Raw genomic sequence first — 22522 nt, 5'->3', positions numbered from 1 at the left:
TATCTTTTTTTGTATTTAAATTCCCGCAAAAAGCGACCTGTCTACATCAGCCGGACCGTCGCGGATTCGAACTCGCACCCTTGTTGTAGCAAGGCAAGAGGCTTAATGAACAACTCTGACACTTTCCTAACAGTACAAGAAGACGCACAGTGCGTCACAGCGCGCTGAAGGAGACATTTAGCAGCTCGCTGAAAGGCCCGCTTCAGCCGGGCACGGTGGCGTGTGTTTATAATCCCAGTTGCTAGGAGGCTGGGGCTGGCAGAGCGCTTGAGCTCAGGTCTCCTGGGGTGTGGTGGCCTATGTCGACCGGGTGTCCACGCTGAGCCCGGTATCGATATGGTGCTCCTGGGGGAGCCCGGGAGCGGCAGGTCGCCTGAGGAGGAGTGAACCGGAGCAGGTCAGAGCCCCCGTACCGCCCGGTAGTGGGGTCGCGCCTGTGAGTGTGTAGTACTTAAGCGTTTTGTGTTCACGCACGTTTGCAATGCTGCCTCAGTGCCCTAATAGCACCCCTCTTTCAAAGTCACGCCTGTCACAATTACAGGCAACCAGGCCTGCCCAGCCCCTCTATACATGAACATAAGGATGCTGGGTTGCTATCTGCTTAGTAATGAATGAACCACGACTGTGTCGAAGATGAACACGTGTTCAAAGCCAAAGGTTTAACGTAAATTCGAATTAAGATGTGTGACTTGCGTCGTTTCTAATTAATTTCACGGGTTATGTGGATGTTTAATTAAAAAACAACAACAACAACAACAAAAGGCTAGAATTTGGCGATTAACTTGACGGTCCAGGATCTCATAGTAAAATGAATGCGATGCAATACTTTGATCTGACGCAGGGGGGCGCAGACGATCAACTGTCCAGGCTCGCACCTGTCCCACTGTTTTCTTAGACGTGCACAAGATGGCAGCATAGCAGTGGAGGAAGCGCACCGGGTTTGACCACATGCTAAAAGATTTTTAAAAATAGCATTAGAGTACAATACCGCACCCCTCACTGCATTTCACTGCTGATGAAAAGGCCAAATGCAGATATTAATTTCATATTTATTTTTCTGGCCCTGTCATTTCGTTCGCTATAATAAAAACCCCGGGGATGTTTAAAGCCTCAGAGTCATTTTCTACACCGTCGCTATCGGAAGGTGGCGCTGAGCTGGATTTTTTCCCCAAATGGAAGCATGTCTTTTTTTTTTTAAAATAAAAAAAACGCATTTTTCCTGTCTGAAACTCTTGCTGCCGCGCCTTCCCTATGAATATTGCGTGAGGCGGCGTGACGTCTGAGGGAGTCGGTCGGGGCGGCGGGGGTAGGTGAGCGGCTGAGCCAGAGAGGTTGTCCGGACTCGCCTGCTGCCGTGTCAGGAGAGCGCGGCTCGGAGGTGCCACTCGTCGCGTCGCGTCGGAAGAAAGCAACAGCGCCCATAACTTCGGCGACCCCCCCCCCAGCAGCGCGGCATCACCATGTTCAGCTGGGTAAACAAGGAGCAAGGTGGCAGGAATAAAGACGGGGAGATGTTCCAAACTGTCACCGAGGGGCTGCAGGCTCTCTACACCAAGAAGCTGCTGCCCCTGGAAGAGGCGTATCTCTTCCACGATTTCCACTCTCCGGCCCTGGAGCCGGCGGATTTCCAGAGCAAGCCTATGGTGCTCCTCGTGGGCCAGTACTCCACAGGCAAAACCACCTTCATCAGGTAGGTAACCCTCTAACAACAGTGACACCCCGGGAGATGGTGGTGACTTAGTGCGATGTAGGGATGGAAAAAAAAAAAAGAAGAACGTCGCTAATCGCTTTTTGGCGACAGCTTTCCTGGGTTGTCTCCCTGTTGTTTTTGCATCACAGTACGAGTTTGCAGGATGTCGGTCTTGATCAATGGAGATTGATAGCGCTGGGGGTGGGTGGGAGATGACCACAGTCACACAACTTGTGCCCCTTTTTTTTTCTTTGATTCAGTAAAATATTATTCATATGATGCACACGCGTTTTACTTGTGTAGTTGCACTCGGAGTGCAAGACAGACATTCTAGCTATTTGAACTGTTGACATCATTGTTGAGGGGTGTTTGGGGGGGAGTGTGTGTGGAAAGGAAACGCATTTTAAAGCTTCTGTTCATACACGTGTGCATTACCGTTCCTTATGCACTAGTGGGTCGATCGTGCCCACGTTCCGGTTGGTAAACCTCCTGGTTGCTATGACTGTGTCCGGAGCCTGGATGAACAGAAAACCGCCTGTCTCTTGAGTTACAAACCGCACTGAAACGGAGATGCACCTTCACCGTGTGCAGGTTCAAGGTGAAACGCCAGCGTCCGAATTTTAGAAATATATAGAGATGTTCTTTTCGAGACTTAGCTGAAATGTACTTTTACCAGGGGTCTGTGAACTTTTCGTGCAGTGTTAAATTACCAGTACTTTTCCATCCTGGTTTCGCACCGTCACTCTGGATGAGTCAATATGGGAGGAGCGCTTAACAAAACCTTTGCAGTAATTGAACCGGATCTTAGCCAGTCCGCGTTTAGAATCTGTGCACGCGGAAGTCTTTCAGCGAACCTGAACTAAAATTAATCTACAAACACGAAGGTGTGGTGATGAGGTCTTGGGGGTGTTTTTTTCCAGTAATCTTTGTTAAAGACGGCCCAGAGTAATACGACTGCAGCATAATATACAATAATATAAATAAATACATATTTCATATTACAAGTTAAAAATGCAACAGATGAGTCCAGGAAAAAAAACAACAACAAGTTGCTGTGTTTGTTAATGCCTTTTGGTGTAACTATAAAACTTATGAATATATTGATATATACATAAGTCTTAGAATCTGAGAGTGGTGTTAAGAAACCATAGTTCAATTTATCTAACCAGCCTGTTTCATATATTTCTGGACATGCTCAGCAATTTGAAAATGTAAAAAAAAAACACTGAAACTGCTACCAACTGCTTACATAAATTACTGACAGATTTAGAATCACATCCCTGTCCACATAGAGTCACATCCGCCTTCAAAGATTGTTCATTGTGTTTTGCAGTTCATTTCTCCTGCATCTTGCAGTTTTCTATTCTTGCATAAGATAAAACCACAGATGTCTGTTCCAATAAACTCCCATTAAGCACCTGCTGGCATCACAATACTTTTCCACACTTCTCAAAGTGCCACAGTCACTATCAAGCGTGTCCAAATGCCTGCTTGTACTCTTTTGCAGTCTGCGTGACATGATATAGTACATTCAGTCTTCCATTCCTACAGTCCATCCACCAAATCCAGGTGAAAACATTTTGCAAAGGGGTGCACAAAACCATGACTGTTTTAATTCTCTGGCCTCTGTAAGGTGGAAATTAAAGAATTGGAAAAAGGGAAGTACTGTATGATAGTCTGTGTGAACCCCTTTCATACTGGTGACGAATTCAATCCTTTGAATTCTGATGTGAAAACGGAGTTGTTGTTTTTTTAATGGTTTTGTCTGCAATTGCAATTTCTTTCCCCATAATGTTTCTTCTTCGAGACGGCAAGACTTGTTTCCACACATGCCCCTGAAGTGTTTCAGATATTCACAATGCAGAGAAATGCAGGTAGACATGGGGAAAAAAAAGGAAAGATTTGTCTTTCTAAAAATAACAGCAGATGAGTGTTATGTTTAGAAATCTTCTTTGCATCCTCTCCCAACTGTTGTTGTGAGAAGTGTTTATCAAGTCCTTCAACAACGGGTCATTGGTGTCACAGGGTTATTGTTAGTGGAAGCAGAAAGGAAGTCACTGTCTTGTTGTGCAGACCAACAGGCACACTGGTGACACTTCTTCAGTGTCTATTCATCATAATATTTATTCTCCCTTGTGCGTCAGTTGTTAATTTCCTCTGTAAAGAAGGACAGAGGATTAACTTAACCTCTTAGTTTCTGAAACACCCCATCAGCTGAAAATGTGAACAACAAGGAGACATTTTTGTGGGAAAAGAAGAGGGTTTGGAGGTGTTAAAAAAAATTGATTTTTGCCCCTCCATTAAACTTCAGCGTTCCAGTTTTTCCAAGTGACTTCACTGAATTCCGCCTGAGTGCTGTTTCCATTGCAGATACCTCCTGGAAGAGGATTTCCCGGGCATGCGTATCGGACCTGAGCCCACAACGGACTGTTTCATCGCGGTGATGCATGGGGAGAACGAGGGAATCATTCCAGGGAACGCTCTCGTCGTCGACCCCAAGAAACCCTTTCGGAAGCTCAACGCTTTCGGCAATGCCTTCCTCAACAGGTGAGTCAGGATGTGCCTCAAAAGTCTCACGTCCCGCCCTCGGCGTCCGGACTCGTTCCTTGTGTATAAACATCAAGTGAGCCGTGCTTGGTCTCCGCTCAGCGGAATGGGTGTTTCTGTGAAAGGGCAGGCTGAGTTATGGCCCATTGTTCTCGCACACGTGTTCACTTCTAATCAGTGTGGCTGTGAAGGCACTTCATTTAGTCCTTTGCTTTCATACCCGAGCATATACTGTGGTGGAATAAAGGCAAATTGCCATCTCCTCAAAAAGGAATGTCCAGAATCCAGAGTTAGTTCTTGTCATCTGAAGTGTTTGAAGTCTCCTGCTTAGCTTTCCTGTCAGACCAAGGGCATGTGAGAGCGGAGTTGAGCCACTTCCTGCTGAAGAGGAAGTACCCCGGCCACCTCACATGGGTGGCAACGGCGATGGCTAACGCTGGCACAGAGCGCAAAGGTGTTATTTTTATCTCTGTATAGATGTGGCCTTGGTCTTGCCAGCATTTATATGTAAAGGAAGTGGCTGAGAAATGACATGAGAAGCTGGCTCAGTGAACTGAATTAGCCGGAGAAAAAAGGGGCCTTTTATATGGAGAGAAAAAATAGTATTCGCTGTGGCAGTGAGGAAAAGAGAGGGTAATGAATAAAAGGTCTAATAAAAAAGAGATCTGAAAAAATCCTGAAATGTGGTATTCAGAAAACAAACTGTACAGCTCTGGAACAACCAAGAATGAGAGTTTGCACGGGGTTTGAATTGTGCCAGGGAGGAGGGACCGTCAAAGCTCAGGCGTTGTAAATTAGTTTGACACAGTGCGCAGTGATCCACACACAGCCTGTCACAAAGCCAAGAGCAGGCAAAAGCATTAATGTGCGAAATGCTCCTTAGATTACAAGGTTATGTTTGAGCTGAATTATAGCCTGACCATACGCAGTGCTTTGTACAGGCCCCACCTCTCAGTGCATTGGTGGGGGGAGGTGGAAAGGTAAATAAAAGTTTAACATTTTACATCTTGGTATTTGTTTTTCTGTCAATTAATTGAACTCACTCTCAGTACATTGTGCAACAATACAGAATAACCTGTATGTTTCTTATATTTATATAAGAATAAATATATATTATATATTTAATATATAATATGAATATGATATAACGTAATATTATTATATATATCATTAAATGTATATAATATTTATATTGTATATTTGTATGTTTCTTGGCCGGTTCTGCTGTTTCCTGCCCTTTCTCAGTGGAATGCAATTGATAGTTTAAAAAAGACTGGCTCATGTTTAGCGTTATCTGAGCAGTCTTTTCCCTTGGTGATAAATAGTGAAGATTCTGTCAGAGTGCTGATCAGGGACAGCTAGGACCTCAACAGAACAATACAGAGAGAAGACCAGAGAAAATTCAGAGATCAACAACAAAAACAGCAAAAGATCTAAGTTTGTTTTGTTAAATTACTGAAAAAAATCTTATCCACATGGCGGAAAATACATACTTGGGTTTTAAATTCATGTTCTGAAAGATTATAACCAGCACATAGACGACACACTGAAAAGGAACCATTTCCAACAGTAAACCTAACAAATAAACAAAGGCTGTTATGTAAACTTGAAATATTGGCTGGAGAGAACTGTGGTCACAAGGTTGGTGGTGTATTTTGCAGGGCACATTATCTTGGACACAGGAAACTGAGCTTCTGACTTGCCTGAAAAAGACCATCTCTTTTCTCTGACTACAGTACTGTAATTGTATTGACTGGAAGTGGGTCATTCTGTGCCAAACCAACCAAAATCCAGGAAAATCCCTGCTTCAGGATTTTGATTTTGCTCATAATTTGTGTGTTGGAAGACCAAGGTCAGGTATGAAACAAGGCCAGATACTTAAGCTCAGCGTTTAAGATTTGCCGAGATACTTGCATGCCAGCATGTGGATTAGTCATAGTTCGTTTTCTATTATTTGAGAGTTATTCTGAGGATTTAAACACAACATTTAAACCTCAGTAACAGTGTTTTTTAGTACTGAAGGCAAGGTAGATCTGTACAATTTATTTTAAATAAGTACTAACATCAGACTGTCATCTATAAGCTCTCCAACGGTTGTGTTAACTTGTGTTAACCAGGACCTTTTAGCCTGTCAAAGGCTTTTTTAATACTTTCGTCCTGAAGCTTTTTTGTGGGGTCATTAAATCAGACATTCAAGTAGGTACATTGTAGCTAGGCTATTCATGGAAACTCAGTAGAATTCTGAGCGCATAATAGCAACATGGAAATTATATCTCTTCCCCTTCAGAAGGGATGGGCACTTGACAATGGACAATCGGAGAGTTTTTTTTCATGGAGCTACTGACGTTCTGAATATTTTTAGGTCCTCACCATCACTCCAAAAGGAGATGCACTTTAACTGCGAGCGCTCTCCTAAAACAGGCGGTGGTATCGCTGCAAGTCTTTTTATCTTTGAGCTCGAGTGTCTGGCCTTGTCACCTCTGATGTCCACTGCTCATGAAAGGGAGGGTCCATACCAGAGCCCATCCAGGCAAACTGGGCTACAGTTCGTCCTGGTTTCCATAGCTGTAAGCAGACTGGGGAGTGTGTGACTCACCCCCCACCACACTCATGCAGCTGGTTATTCCCCATTTATGCTGAGTGGACTGGAGCAACTAGGGTAAAGTACTTCTCTTGACAGCAGTGTCGCCCAGCCTGTGGGTTTTGAGTCCAGACGTTAACCCACTAGCTACACTGTGCTGTTCCCTTCCACTGCATGAGCAAAATCTGGAGGCAGGGTTCCTGATATGTAATAACCCAGGTCACCTTGAAATGAGCCAAATCCTGTTGGGCTGAAATAATTAAAAGTAGAATATGTGGGAGCTGGGGAGTCCACGCAGTATAAGGGAATCTGGGAGGAAAAAAAGCAGTTTGCCTTTTTGCCCAGGCAGACACAGTTTTGCAGACAGGGTAATGAGGATAGGCAGTACAAGGGTGATAAGGAACAAAAACACAAGGGCTCAAGGACAATGATGCCTTTTCCCTTTCCTGCCCCTTCCTGAAGGTTTTCAAGTGTCTTGTCTCTGATGCCAGGCCCCTCTGAGGACCCCAGTGGGCTATTGAAACCTGGTCCTCCAGATGTGCTTATATTTAGCACAAACTCCTAAGCGTTACTTAGGTCACTCGGTTCTATTGTTTTACAGCCTTTTTTTCCCCCTAAATAATGGAGACTCCAGTCTGCGCTGCTGTAGATTCTCACACATCCGTTTTCCTCCCGTAATTCCAGCTACACTCATTCCCGGCTCCATTTCCTGCACAGCACCACACAGGCACACCTCTCCCCCCACCCTGAGGCCCTGCTTTCTGGAGCAGCTCCCGAGCTCCTGTGAAACTGGGTAGGACCTCTGAGTGTCTCAGAGCTCACAGTCTCCTGCAAGAGAACCGTGGTTCTTCCAGGACAAGATGCTGCTCGCTTGCATCCCTTGTCGATCCTTGTCTTGCACGAGTCAGGGGAAGTGATGACATGGCATGCATGTAAGGAAGCTCTGTGGTGACAATGTTCGTGCAGAAGATCTTTTCATCTCCTGCAGTAGAGGGGACCTGTTTTTCACTGGACAGGCCTTCAGTGGACCTTAAAATAATACAACCTTGCACAAAGGCAAAATCAACATGCTTTTGAGCTGCCTAAAACTGCCTAAAATGTTTTTGTTTCTAATCAATAAGATGTGATTAAGTGATTTAAAGTACCAGATAAAACTATAGTGCAGGACATTAGTCCTGTATGGGTAAACAAAAAGCTTAGAAGAGAAGGTGGGACCAAAACTCCAATTAAATTGGACACAGTCCTTCAATTAAATTCCTTTCTTCACTCTTTTCACACGAGCTGTACTCTGTCCATGGATTTTTAAGAGATGTGTCAGTAAAACACATATTTGTAACATTGATAATTTCATGGTCAGGTTTGAAGAAAAAGCCAGAACAGGAGGATGAGCAAACACTGAAGAAGCAGCACATAAAAATTCAAAAATGTGAAGATAAAATTCAAAGCTGAGCAAACACCTGGGAGCTCACAGTAGTGCAGACAAGCTCAAAACGTGACACACAGACAGTTCAAAATTAAACTATGGATGCAAAATGGGAAGTGATGAGCTTATCAAGAAATGTGTCCATTTCGAGACCAATAGATCTCTTCATTTTCATCCCCTGCTGCAAACTAGTGCTGACTGTCAGCTGATCTCCTGTGCTATGGTTGTCTCAAATGAGCTAATAAAGTTGCTATGTGTCTGTTACCTTTACTGGGTTATTCTGTCCAACTGGTCTGAAGCAGCTTCTTAAAAGAATCTAAGTTGTACCCGCCACCGTCCAACATCTCCAGATCTTTCAGGATGTGCTCACATTGCCTGAATGCCTGTCTGATGGGCTGGTCTGGTTTTCTTACGCTTTGCTGTGTGTTGCTGGAGAAAGGCCCAGCCCTGTCCAGTGTGCCAGGAATAACCCTGCTTCGTTCATGCCCGCAGGTTCATTTGCTCCCAGATGCCAAACCAAGTCCTGCAGAGTATCAGCATCATCGACAGCCCAGGGATCCTCTCTGGAGAGAAGCAGCGCATCAGTCGAGGTGAGCGAGGAGGGGGGGGGGGGGGCTTTAGCTCTTGGCACTGTTTTTTTTCCATCTTTTGCTCTTTAAATAACTTTAGATCGATAGATAAGAATTCATTGATCCCGAAGGGAAATTGAGGTGTTACAGCAGCCCAGCTCAAGACAAGCAAAAACAGACATCAGAATAGACGAAAAATTAAAATGAGTACAGCAAGACAAAATAAAATAGTTAGTCACTGTAAAACGATCAAATATGTACAAAATGTGCATAGGTATATACAGACTGAAAGTACCACAGTATAAAAAGTATTTTAATGCAGTGTCCAAAAAGAACCTAAGAAGAATCTTTACTTTTTTTTGCATTTCTGGGCAACAGGTGGGGTGTTAGTCTTTTGTTAGAAGAGATCTATTGTTGGTGGAGGAAGTGAAACAGAATGAGGAAAGCAGCCGTTCAGCCTGTCTTGTTTGTAGTGAATTCACTAGTCAAAGCGTCAAATCTAAATCAAAAGGCTTGATTCTGCAACAAACCCGTAAGGCCTCATTGAGACGTCTGTGCACACTTTTGGTCGCTACATTATAGGAAAGATATTGTTGCTTTAGAATCGGTCCGTAGAAGAGCAACCAGATAAACTCCAGGACTTGCCCAATGTTGTGCAGAGCAACCGCAGTGTCTCTCTCCCCCTACTCCTTGTACAGAAGGTTTCCAACTAGACAGAGGGACATACTTCAAATGAGGCTGAGCTTGATCTTTAGGATGGCTTGTTTTCATGTGATAGTTTGTCAGATGTTTTAATTGTGTGGTCTTCAGAGGAGTGTAGTGAGTGGGTTGTAGTAGTTTCTTGTTGTACTGCTGCTACATCAGAAGTGATCTAGCTGTTAATGTTGATTCCATAATATCACCCTGCCAGCTTGAAGTGAAAGAAAGTGTAGTATTGGAGTATATAAAGTCAGCGCAACATAAGATATTCTGTATGATAACAATTTATGATAAATGTGATATCCTGTATGAGTAACTTCAAGCTGGCTTTAATTTTGTCAGAAGTTATAAAAATATTTTTCAACGTTTTTTAGGTAATTAACTGACTAAGTGTGTGAGATTTAGTCTCGAAAAGGGTGACTTTAATTCAAGTAGGTTAAAGAACGGTATTGTTTTCAGTGAAAGTGTGTATGAGGGCTCTGCAGCTATGTCTGTGCCATATGCCTTATTTCAGAAAAGGGGAGAGGAACAGTAATTATGTTTCAGGGAACCTTAATTTGATAATGCTGGTGAAAGCATTTCCTAAAATGATCTATATGTGGGCTCCATGCAGAACAGTCAGCATTCTTGCATTAACTTTGAGTGAAAACAGAAGTGAAACAAAGCATGGATTAATAAATGCAATTTAACGGCAGAAGAGCATCTTTTTTAAATCAGTGATCTGGTTCCTCTTTCAAAATGCAGTCCTAGCATATTTGCAAAGAAGCATCAAAGCTTTAAAAATTCTGAAACCTCATATTGCAAAAGTGGAACACTTGAAGGCAGAGATGGGATATTTTTAGTGGGGCAGATTTTGTGCTGAGGTGCTTTCCATAGTTTCTCAGTTGGGAAGTTTCAGGCATTGAGAAAAGTGAAACTTTGGAAGCAGTCATTCACAAGTCAGAATTCTTATCCTTCACTGTCCTGGTTTTGTGCTCTACTTATTGTAAGACTCTGGGTTCAAATTCTGGGTAAGATAATGCTGTTCCCTTGAGTAAGGCCCTTCACCCCTATTACTTTTGTAAAACACACATCTGTATAAATACGTACAACTTTAAATCACTTCAGATACATTTCATCAGCCAATTAAATTTGCAATAAACAGTTTTTTAAGGTGTAATTGTTTAGAATTATAGCTTCCCCCCTGATGTGTTATATAATATGTAGTCATTTATAATGTAATTTCAGTGAACAATCCTGGACTGTTCAACAATAATGCTCATTGGGATGGGTTTGGTTGCCATTATTTTAGTACATTGTACCAAAATTACAAAGGTGAAGCTGTTCCAAAATGTGTGAAACTTTGACATCTGTTAGTGAGGTTAAAGGTTTGATGACTAAAAGTAGCAAAGTTTTGTTCAGTTTCAAGAAAGAAAGGGAACTGGAAGGGAAAAGGAGAAGTCACCTTAATTTCTGTTGGTTTTTTACCATTAAAAAAATTGTCGGTTCAGCAGTGAATTGTTTCCTTCTTAATCATAAGAAGGACTCTGTATCTCAGAGCTTTCTTATTCGGTTCACTCCTTTCCTTTTTATATATGAAATGCGATAGGCAGAGACCGCAGAAGGAATAGATCAGTCAAAATGAATCTTGTTGCTAAGTATTATGACATCATGCCACAGGCGGTGTCTTGTACAATGAACTATGCTTTGAATCATCAGCTGGCGTCCCCAGTAGCACCCTCCCCATAGGAATCCAGAAATCATGAGAAAACTGATCTTCTATCTCATGGTCCATCTGTCCTACAGGACACTCCGACCTATTATTACTTTTATCATAGAAACATTTTACTTTTCTTACCTTGTGTGAACCGCCTCATTTCGTGACTTATTGCCATGCTGAACACATTTTCTCAGTACTTTTATGCTGGGCTCAAGCCTCTGCATCATGTTATTTTAAATTTCAGGCAGTATATGCGTTTATTTTTCAAGCCAGGAGTTATTGTTGGGTTTATATATGAGCTTATAAAGTTGAAATCGGATGCATCTCATTGCAGAGCTAAACACCATTCTGGGAGTCCAGCTTCAGGAGGGGCTGCAATTACAACTGACTTGTCACTAGGGGCCGCCATACTGCTTCTACTTGTTGTAAATAGCCAACCAGGTGTCAAGTATTTTATTATTGAATTATTGGGTTTAGAATTGTAATTACATGGGGTGTAATTGGGGGTTTGGTATACAATAGGTCCAAACAGTGCTAGTGTTTATTTCCTTGTTATTTGTAACCTTTAAAAAAGTAACAAAAATGATAGGACTTCATGTTGTTGGTCATTGTATTTAATTAAATAAATGCAGGGTCTGTGATACCCATAGTGCAGTGTATTCTTATATTTTTAATGGATATTATAAATATCCTTCATTTTGGTATGATGAATGATAAGCAGATGCTGAACACCATCATTGAATGCTTTTGGAACAGTCATAACCTTGAAAGCTTAAATTAATGACAGGATAATTTCAGATAGCAAATCAATGTATATTTATGTCTCCTGGAGGTTAGGAACTGAGAGTCATCTTTACAGCTGATGTATGTCTCAGATATGAACAAATTAATCAAGAGTTGGGTGTAATTATCTCATCTGCATTCTTTACATACTTGTATGTAAAGCAACACACATGGTTTTAATTTTAATTAAGTCGTGGATTCATTAAGATAATAGATATTGAGCCTGTTTTGTTCCTCCCAGGTGTTTTATTTTGGTGGGGGAATGATATAGTAGTGGCAGATTTTTGTGGTAACCGCACCTGGGCTATGTTTCACTCAGCTTGTTTCACTGAATCGGCTCCTAAGCCGTTCCAGGCTGAGCCCTGCACTAGTCGCTCTGCTGCCTAGGAGCGTGCGAGGGCTGCCAGTGAGCGCCGAGAACAAGAGGTTCACTTCAGATGACGGATTGCAAGTGTGGAATTTGGACAGCTGTTGAAGCTGTGAACCCCAAGTACAAACGCTCGAAGGAGAGGAGTGCCGATTGCCGTAGAAACCTGTCGTAGAGATTCCCACGGCGTTGAAAATGACAGGCTTCATTATTCCGACATGTGCTTTTTTCAGACTTTCCCGCCTGACAGCACCATGGTTAAGAAACACTGCCTCAAAACACACGGACTTGATGCGACTGGTTCTGATGCACATGTATCTATAATGCCTATATTATTCTCTTATTAGCTTAAGGAAATCATGTGGGAAGCACTTGCAATTTGTTTAGCTTTTTTGTTTTCAGCTGCTCTTCTTGCCTTTTATGTTAGGCGGGCCAGCTCATGTGAATCTTCTTTCTGATCTTTCTGGAGGAGTCAAAAACTATTCAGTATTCAAAGAACTGGATGGACTGCCTATGGTCTGGCACACTTTCCAGAGTATTGGTTAAAATGCTTTGAAATTATTGTTTCACTCAAATGTGTTCAGATGATATGCTGTCCCTTTCTTGCCTTAGTGCTTGATATGATATGAAGGTGTGTGTACTGTATCTCAGAATTGAAACTTTATTCTGGTGTTCCTGCTAACGCACAGCTGAATTAAAGATAACATAAGTTTGTTGTTTTTCTGCATTTGTCTGGACATTTAAATATTTAAGAGACTCATCATCATGAGCCTGGAAGTGAAAGCAATCATTAGAAATTTTGTAGCGTTGAAGTCGGGGTTGAGGGTTTAGTAATGGAAGAGTTTTATCTGCTGACACTGCGAAATAGCTGGCCCAGCTACCCATATGTATCCTCTGGCTAGGTGTAAACCATTGCAAAGCAGAATGAGTGTGGTAATTACACTGTTTTATACAGAAAAGCCCTGTCATTGGGAAGGGAACCGCTTCCGTGTGTGAAAGAGAGCTGTGACGTGCGATGTCACACGCAGACAGAATTCGACATAGTCTGGCAGAACGAGACTCGCGTTGCTGGCTCGGTGTGGAATGAATGAACAGGGTGACAATTTTGTCTCCCTCAAGGAACAAAAGTAAAAGTTTTGAGGGATGGAATTTTTATTTTCCTATGACAAGCTCATTTTGATCTTCAAGTTATAAACGATTTTCAAACTAAGTCCAGGGTGTGCTGAGAGTTATTGAAAATGCAACAAATACAAATGTTTCTAGTAGGATTTCAATTTTTTTTTAGTTTGCTATTTTTAGTTTTTTTTTTTAGTTTGCTATTTAAACTTTCTTTGCTCTGCTGTTGGCTTTGACTGCTCTAGTGTAAGGTGACACAGTTTATTTTTTATTTTTGCATCAGGGGAGCAGATCAGTGTTAAGCTCAAAAGACCAGACTGCTTTGATGTTCTTCATAACGGGTTGAGGAGTGGTGTGTACTCCCAGGGTGTTCTCTCATGAAAATCGCTTTGGAACAGAAGGTGTTTCAGTCTCTGGAGAGTAGTTCTAAGAGGTGGCATGACGTGGGGGCACAGTGGTTCAGATCACTGCCTGGCAGTGCTGAAGCCCTGGTTTCAGTTCCGGACCTGTGGTGCTATCTGTGGGGGTCTGTGTTTGAGAATGTTCACTCCATGTTCTCCTCCTGATGCTCGTGACATGCTGGTGGGAAAACTGGCCCTGGTGTGAGTGTGTGTCTGCCCTGTGGTGGACTGGCGTCCTGTCCAGGGTGTACCCTGGCTTGCACTCGTTGCTTGCTGAGATAGGTTTCAGCTCCCCCGTGACCCTGTTTATGAAGTCGTTAGGAAATGGGTGGCAGGAATATTACCTATGATAAAGCAGCATGGGACAGTCTATTAAGAGGTATGAAAAGGAGAGATCACAAAAATCAATGCCAATTTTATTTAAGTAAAAGTACTTAAAATATGCCATCATCCTCCAGCTCACACCTGGCAGCCCACTGAGACGTCCTGGGAAATACTAAAGTTGCTGCTGAAAGAGGGACCAGTAGGGGGCGTGTGGTCTGTGTGAGTCCTAATGCCCCATTGTAGTGACAGGGACACTATACTGTAATTAGGTGCAGTCCTTCAGATGAGATGTAAAACCAAAGGTCCAGACTCTCCGTGGTCATTAAAAATCCCAGGGCGTTTCTTGAAAAGAATAGCAGTGTTAACACCGAGTCCTGGCCAAATTTCCCATTGGACGAAAGAGATCCTGCATGTTTTGAAGAACGAGCAGCTCTGTGACGAGATGTGCTTCGCCCCCCCCCTCCGCAGGGTATAATTTCTCGGAGGTCCTGCGGTGGTTCGGCGAGAGGGTGGACCGCATCATCCTGCTCTTCGACGCCCACAAGCTGGACATCTCGGACGAGTTCTCGGAGGCCATCAAAGCCTTCCGCGGGCAGGACGACAAGATCCGCGTGGTGCTGAACAAGGCCGACCAGGTGGACACGCAGCAGCTGATGCGCGTCTACGGCGCCCTCATGTGGTCCCTCGGGAAGGTGATCAACACGCCCGAGGTGGTGCGGGTCTACCTGGGCTCCTACTGGGCCAAGCCCCTGCAGAACACCGAGAACCGCCGCCTGTTTGAGGCCGAGACGCAGGACCTCTTCCGCGACATCCAGAGCCTGCCGCGCAACGCTGCCCTGCGCAAGCTCAACGACCTCATCAAGCGGGCGAGGCTCGCCAAGGTACCAGCCGCGCGGGCCAAGAGCTCGGTGCCCCCTTTCTAACAGTTCCACCCCCCCGCTAGTATGCAAAGATGAGAGCTGTGCACTCCCTTTTCTGCCGTGGTTTCTGCAGAGTTTGTTTTCTGCGGTGGAGGAGGTGAGCTTCCCATTTCCTGCCACCAGTTTCTTAATTGGAACCTGTTGAGCAACAACCTTAAACAAAACCAGAGTCTATCATCTGGTGGCAGCGCGGCGTCTCTGGGCTGGATTCGCTAGGGCAGGCACTAGCTGTGTGCCGCTGACACGCTTGTGGGAGCTTATGACAAGCTCTTATCTCTGCACCAGTAGAACAGAAATGAGGTTGGGGGGGAGTGTTTTTTTTTGGAAGTCAAGTGTTTCATGCTGCTTCACTTATGTAGATCGTTTTGGCGAAACCTTGACACGTATTGACAACAACATTCTGGGGAATTTAAACATTTCAAAACAAGAGTGGGCTGCACCCAGAGTAAGATAACAGGCATAGCCTTACGATGTGCGAAAGCATACACGGACCCTGCTGGTTTTGTGTTTGTTAAGCTGTGTTGTTAAAAAGAACGGCACTTTTTAGTGTTATTTTTGAGCTTCAGCTGCCAGGTAGACACTTCCCCTGCTTCTTCCCGTCTAATTTGTTCCAAAAATTAAACATTCACTGACTTTTTTCCATAAGCTGAGCCCTTCGGGAGCCCTCAGGTGGACCATTCTTATCTGTTCCGGAGTGTTTTTCAGTTCGGCCGGCAGCCAGGCGCTCGGCTGGTGTTTGTGCTGCTGTGGCCCGTCAGCGATAACCCAGCCTCGTGAGACAGCTGGCAGGCAGGGCTGCCTGGTCTCGGGGGCCCAGAGTGTAACTCTTTCTTAGACAGGAAAGGCAAAGATTTGACATTTTGGGCAGCGTGTTTGCTCTTGTTTCTCTCTGTTATTTCCCTTTCTTGCCTTAACCTAAACCTTTTCCAGCTGATCTCTATTTGATTGTTGTGTTTACTTTGACTGCCTCCTGTTGCTTGCTGGTCATGTGACCCAGGTAATGGAGTAGACTGATTAGGATATCCTGGAAGGCTTTTTTCCCCCCAGAGATTTCAATAACTGTGAAACACATTTGTTTAAGCACAGAGCCCTTTCTATAGATGGAAGATATTACAGGATTACATATTTTGGCAAGGAATCAAAAACAAACAAAAATCAAGAATATTTTCCCTTTATTACCTAGGATCTGGAACTAGGCCTAGAGCACCTACTGATATCCTTAGTCAGAACTGATGCGATCAGTTTGCAAGTAATGAAAAGAGCATGTGGGTGGGACGTTTCCTAGTTGCAGGAAACGGGGAGCAGTGTGGAACACTGACTAGGACTCTGGACTTGGACGTGCAAGTTCTAGGTCAGCATCTGCTATTGCCCCTGTACCCTTGAGTCAGATACTTTACTAGGATTTCTTCCTACCTAGGTGCAAATGTGCATGCTTTGATGTGGATAGGACTGTCATCTCCATTAATAATAAAATACTGGGGTGAAACAGGCTTTGTAGCCTGTTAAAGGTTTCCGAAGCACAGTGCAATGGTAAAATGGTTTCCACTCTCTTCTGCTAGCAGCTCTGGGGCTCACAGTATTGTCTGTGTGGGAGATTTGGCTTGACTCACCAGGTTTGGTTTCACCTTCCCGTTTCCTGCAGGTGCATGCTTACATCATCAGCCACCTGAAGAAGGAGATGCCGTCCCTCTTCGGCAAGGAGAATAAGAAAAAGGAGCTGATTAGCAAACTGCCAGAGATCTATGTCCAGCTGCAAAGGGAGCACCATATTTCTCCCGGGGACTTCCCCAATGTCATCAAAATGCAGGTTAGAGCTCTGCTCTGTGCCGCCTTTTGGAACTAGGGGGCTCAGGCATAAGTCTTGTATGAAGCAGACATGGAGTGGATGGAGTGAGGATACATCTCCAGCACACAGCTGCTTAAGGCTGGCTGACCGGCATCCTATAGGAAATGTCCGTGATCTCATTTCCCAGATCAATTTATGGGCTGTACCAGCTTGTAAACTTAAACTGAAATTTCTTATTTCTAATAGAAGGGGGTCCAAACCACCATTGCACGCTGTGTAAAAACACACATAACATAATTGCACAAGGTAAAAGGGTCTTGATTTCTCAAAGTCTCATGCAAAGTTTTAAACCCCCAACGTAAGAAAACTGAAAAAAACATGATTTTTATATCATCTACAGATCCAGAGTTTCTGTATCTGTGCTTCCAGTTTTAGTGAACATTTTAATTTCTAAATTGTCAGCTGCAAGCAATGGGAAATTACTGTTAAATGAGGAGGTACTACAAGTAATTTGGGAGTCCAGAGTGGTAAGAGTGACCCTAGAAATCAAAGTAAAATAATTATAAAAATTCTGTGACTTCAGTGAACCATCTGAAGTGTGTTCACCACTGCCATCTAGTGGCTGTCACAGCCATGCTCCTGTGGGTGAGAGCAGGATGGTTCTGTATGTTGGGTTAGTGCTGCTGCCTCACAGCTGTTCGGTCCCGAGTTCAACTTTATAGATTGGGGATCTTTCCGTGTGGAGTATGCATGTTCTTCCTGTATCTGTGTGGGGTTCTGGTTTCATCAACCTACCAAAGACGTGCGAGCTAAGTTAGGCTAGGTGGTGTCTCTCGATTGTGCTTGTGTTTGTATCTCACAATGGACTGGTGTCCCATCCAGTCATACTTTACATCCTATTCTTCTGGGACAGGCTCTGGACTGCTGCAACCCTTCCCAGGAACAAGCAGCTGTCTGCTAACAGTGGATCAGGAGGTGTTTCTGAATCTTGATTATGCTCTTGAAGTTTTCAGCACTGTAAGATGCAGCACAACTAAGCAAGAAATGATTTTGGGACTAGTCTTTGTAAAAACTAATGAGTGAACAATATATCAATGAGCAATGATGAAAAAAATAACTCTAAATGGTTGTGAATGAAGGCTCTCAAATCAGTTTAAAAGGTATAATTCTGTGCCTCTGTGTGTGTGTGTGTTGTTAACAGGAGCAGTTAGAGCACTACGACTTCAGCAAGTTCCCTTCTCTGAAGACCAAGCTGGTGGAGTCCGTCGACAAAATGCTGGCCAGTAAAATCTCGGGGCTGATGATGATGATCCGCGAGGAGGAGAGAAAGCAGCCCACGCAGGTCGTAAGTGGGGGGGCGTTCGAAGGCTCCCAGGACGGGCCGTTTGGACAGGGCTACGGGGAGGGGATAGGGGCGGGCGCCGACGCCGAGGACTGGATCGTCAGCCGTGACAAGCCCAAGTATGACGAGATCTTCTACACCCTCATGCCCATCAACGGCCGCATCTCTGGCATGAACGCCAAGAAGGAGATGATGAGCTCCAGGCTGCCCAACTCCGTCCTGGGCAAGATCTGGAAGCTGGCGGACTGCGACAAGGACGGCATGCTGGACGACGAGGAGTTTGCCCTGGCGCAGCACCTCATCAAGATCAAACTGGAGGGCTATGAGCTGCCCAGTGAGCTGCCCAGCCACCTCGTGCCACCAGCTCACAGGAAGAACTTGATAGTTGGCTCTCCCTTCAACCACGAGGAAGAATAAACAGGGCGTATCGAGAAGAGCCGGGGCTGACGTGCCACACAGCCTCCGAGCTCCCTGGGTCATTGCCGACCTGTGTAGCCACTGAACTGTGAGTGCAAAACCGGAGTTCAGCCGCTAGGGAAAAAAACGAGAATAAAATTGAAATGGACAATGCTTCCAGGATTATCAAGAGTGCCCGCTCTATGGTTAGTGCATCATAGTATCATGCTTCCCGCTGGATTGCTGATACTAGGTGAAGCCTAGTGAGGCATTGATCTTCAAGCAACATCTGTGCTCTGGCTGTTGTCTGTAAAAGTCGTGTATAGTACCTCATTGTTAATATCCAGAGGTGGCGGTCAGGAGATGAAGAGAGAGATTGGCACAGAGTTCTACACGAACATTCCCAGAGTGCAAGAAAGAACGTTTTTTAATTTACATTATCTAAATGAGGTTTGCATTTGGTCTGTTTGGTCTGTTTAAGCCAGTGAAACAGTGAAAGGATAACCTTGTCTATGGACAACCCTGGTCCTGGAGGGCTGGTGTGTTTGTGGGTTTTCTAGGTCTCTTTAAAAGAGCAGCACCTGAAGAGTGCAGCCTCCAGGACCAGGCCTGGACATCGCTGGTCTAAGAAGATTTCTTTTTCACTTCAGTTTATTAGGTTGAACGTTTAGAAAATCATAAGCATTGAGGCATTTGGATCACAGATTTTCTACAGCAAAAAACACATTTTTTGTTCTGCTAAATATAAATCCTTTTTCATATTGTGATTTAAGAATGTTTAAGGTCATGCAAAATGGCAGGTTTATGCTTTACATCTGGAAAAATGGAAAAACAAGTGAATTTAATTTTATTCTAATTATTCTACAAATAACTGAAAACTGATGAAAACCTTTATATGTTATTGCAAACTTTACCTGTCTTTACCTTGAAGAATTTAAACACAGCAGCCATGGATTATTCAAAATATCCATGGATACCCACAGATATTCTACTAATCCACAGTATTGTATTTATCATAGTTTAAACATCTATTAAACCTACAGTAAGACAGGGAAGCACATTTTGGAAAATTGTTTTTGTGATGGGCTGATGTTTCAGAATATGTTTCAGAAAGTGTCTACTGTCACATTTACACCAAACTATGACAGTAGCTTTATTTTCACAGTCTGGTATCCTGTTAACATTAACCCTGAGGAAAAAAAACTAAATGTTTATATAGAACTTCACAATTCTGGGAATTAGCAAAATTCTGCAGAAACCTGTAGGTCATCTTTAGGATGTTTTAATAAAGTGAAGTTTGTTTATGGGGATTTTGGGAGGAACCACTCACCTGCCACTCAGCAGACTGTCAGGTTTGGGAATGGAAAGGAAGATCAGGACTGTAGACACACAGTGTGTAGAGCTTGTCTTCTCAGTTAAAGGGGGACTATGTTTTTTGTATCAGGAAAGAGGCCACACAGATACACAAAACTGACATAGCACTGTTCTTTCTGTCTTTTTATGTGCAATAATAGTATAATTCTGAATATATTGAAAGGTGAAATTATACTCAATCTCACTGAAGAGAGAAAGGCAAAGGTGTCGTATCTTTCATAGCTAACCTGGTGTTCTTCAGTCTGTTTTTGTGTCAGTGTGTGTGAGCATACAATACTTATAAAGTTACTGTACATATGTACCAGAACACAGATAAAAACGAGCAATTCAAATGTATTTTTCGCCTTTTGTTTTTTAATTTATAGAATGTTTTATTATAAAAACAAGATCTAGACACCGGAGATTTTTGGGTATGTAATTGAAAACACCCATTTTAAGAGAAAAAATGTAAAGATATTGCCTTATGTATTTTTTTCAAAAAGATTGTGCCTCAGAGGTTCCCATGATGCCTTGAATTGCAATCAATAACCCCAGGTCCTTGAATCATGATCTTGTAAAACCATTGTGTCCATTAAGTGACTTTTGGGACAATTCAAATCAGTGTGTCACTGCTTTATGAAGAAGGTAGACATTTTCATCCAAAAAGCCCGCACTTCTTTTCTAGTTTGACCTTCAGCACAGTTATTGCTTTAGGTTCGGTGGATTTAATTAATCTTGTGCCTTGTTTTTTTAACACCTTTTCTTTTAATTATTTAAACCAGGTCAAAGTAGTATGCACAGGAATTCTAGGTCAGTGGCAATCACCTTCAGTAAGTAAGTTGTCACACGTATACTGTGTCTTCTCTGGGTGTCACTTTGGTCTTGCATTATTTACAAAAGTGATTTTTAGTCTGATCATTATTGCACATTGTTCCAGAATCTTTGGGGTGTGGATTTGTACAGCTCCTTCAGCTGTGAGTCTTGACGTGTGGGTTCTGTAACTGAGCACTGGTCAGAGTATAGGAAATTGCAGTCAAGACAATACATCAGCAGATTTCCCACACCCCACTTCAGCGTCTTGTTACACAGCCTATTCCTTGTTCCTTGGAACTTCCTCACTGTGTTCAAATCATTTTCCTAGCTTCTAGTTGTTAAGAAAGGGGCCAGATGAATGTGATGTTACTGTTACAAAGTCTTGTTAATGCTCATTTGAAACTTAGAGAAATATTGTATAAAGTGTATATTTTTAGGAGAACAAAAAGGTGTGATATTTTAAGTTTATAATAATAAAGAGGTTCAAGACATTTTGGTCTTTGTTCCGTTTTTTTTAATCTGGGGGGAACTTTTCTCCTGTACAGTAACCTATCGAAAGTGTGCAATGGAACAGGGCTGTTGAGTTCTCGTCCTGGAGAGGCTGGTGATTCAGTGAGTTTTCTAGGTCTCTTGAACTCAGCAGCACCTGAGCAGCTGGGAGAGGCTGTTGGATTGGTCTGTTTAAGCCAGTAACGAGCTCATTAAGAGTTGAGCTGGAATGGAGATGTGCAGACGCTGCAGGACCAGACAGCTCTGCACGAGAATACGGTCTGAGGAATTATGAAATAAGAGTTCGGTTAATAATACTGGTAAAAGGGACATATTTCTGAAATTGCTGTTGATGAGTATGAGTGCAACTACATGACATTGTGAATTGCAGAGAAGGTGGAAATGAAAATGCTCGTGTTTGCATGAGGGTTTAATTGACTCCCGTGTTCCAATTGCCTTTGCAGATAAAGACAATTTCAGACCCGGCATTAGCCATTAAATGCCCAAAGCTTCTGATCCTGGTTCAAGAGTATAAGAGCATGCCTACCAGTAAACATCAACGTATTAGCCAGACGCTGGTGCTTTCTAGTGTTCCCCTGTAATTTCTAAGACATCTCTTGATTAGCACAACAGAGCTAGTCTTGCTTGCTCTACTGTGGCTTTTATCTTGATGTCTGACTTGGGTAAAAAATCAAGTTATCACTGAAAGTCTGGTGTAGGCCAAAATACCCACAACAGATTTGTTATTGTTTAGTGGAGAGCTATAGTACCAGAGAATCGCAGTTTGTCTCCTTACGGATACATTGTTCTCCCTGCAAAGCAATGACATCGATGATGCATACAGGCTATTCTCTTGACATGCTGGAGCTCCCTGAGTATGTATGCCATTTAGCCCTGACACTAAATTGTCACATGTTATATACAGGCAAAGTGCAATTCTGGCTTGTTATTTATTACATCTTCTTTGGTGCATTGCTGATTTCAGCACGTACAGTATGCCAAAAAGTGTATTGAGATCTGCCCAGCACGACAGCCATTCCTGTAACCTTTAACCAGACTGTCATGTAAGCGCTGTCAGGTGAGGAGGGGGTGGGTGCTAGCTGTTAAAGCCTTTCCCATGATTGCTCTCAAAGGTCACTCTTCCTCTCCCCTGGAGTTGATTTGGACTGCTCTCTGGAACAGGTCTTGGAGGAAACTCCAAGGTGAGACAGAAAGAGATGAAAG

General features: G+C 43.3%; 1 protein-coding gene and 1 pseudogene across 1 annotated transcript; both read left to right on the top strand.

Moving 5' to 3' along the window:
* The first annotated feature begins 205 nt into the window (after nucleotides 1-205).
* On the top strand, nucleotides 206-483 carry LOC148828023 (signal recognition particle RNA; annotated as a pseudogene).
* An 800-nt stretch (nucleotides 484-1283) lies between these two features.
* ehd4 (EH-domain containing 4) lies at nucleotides 1284-21300 on the top strand. The gene is made up of 6 exons (XM_088925084.1): nucleotides 1284-1690; nucleotides 4061-4237; nucleotides 8734-8831; nucleotides 14668-15080; nucleotides 16762-16926; nucleotides 18107-21300. The coding sequence occupies exons 1-6, from the start codon at nucleotides 1461-1463 to the stop codon at nucleotides 18662-18664; spliced, it is 1641 nt and encodes a 546-aa protein (XP_088781210.1). The 5' UTR covers nucleotides 1284-1460; the 3' UTR covers nucleotides 18665-21300.
* The last annotated feature ends 1222 nt before the right edge of the window (nucleotides 21301-22522 follow it).

This window comes from Atractosteus spatula, chromosome 9 (assembly GCF_055471065.1).
Source record: "Atractosteus spatula isolate fAtrSpa1 chromosome 9, fAtrSpa1.hap1, whole genome shotgun sequence".
NCBI lineage: Eukaryota > Metazoa > Chordata > Actinopteri > Semionotiformes > Lepisosteidae > Atractosteus > Atractosteus spatula.
This window is presented reverse-complemented; position numbering and strand designations above follow the sequence as displayed.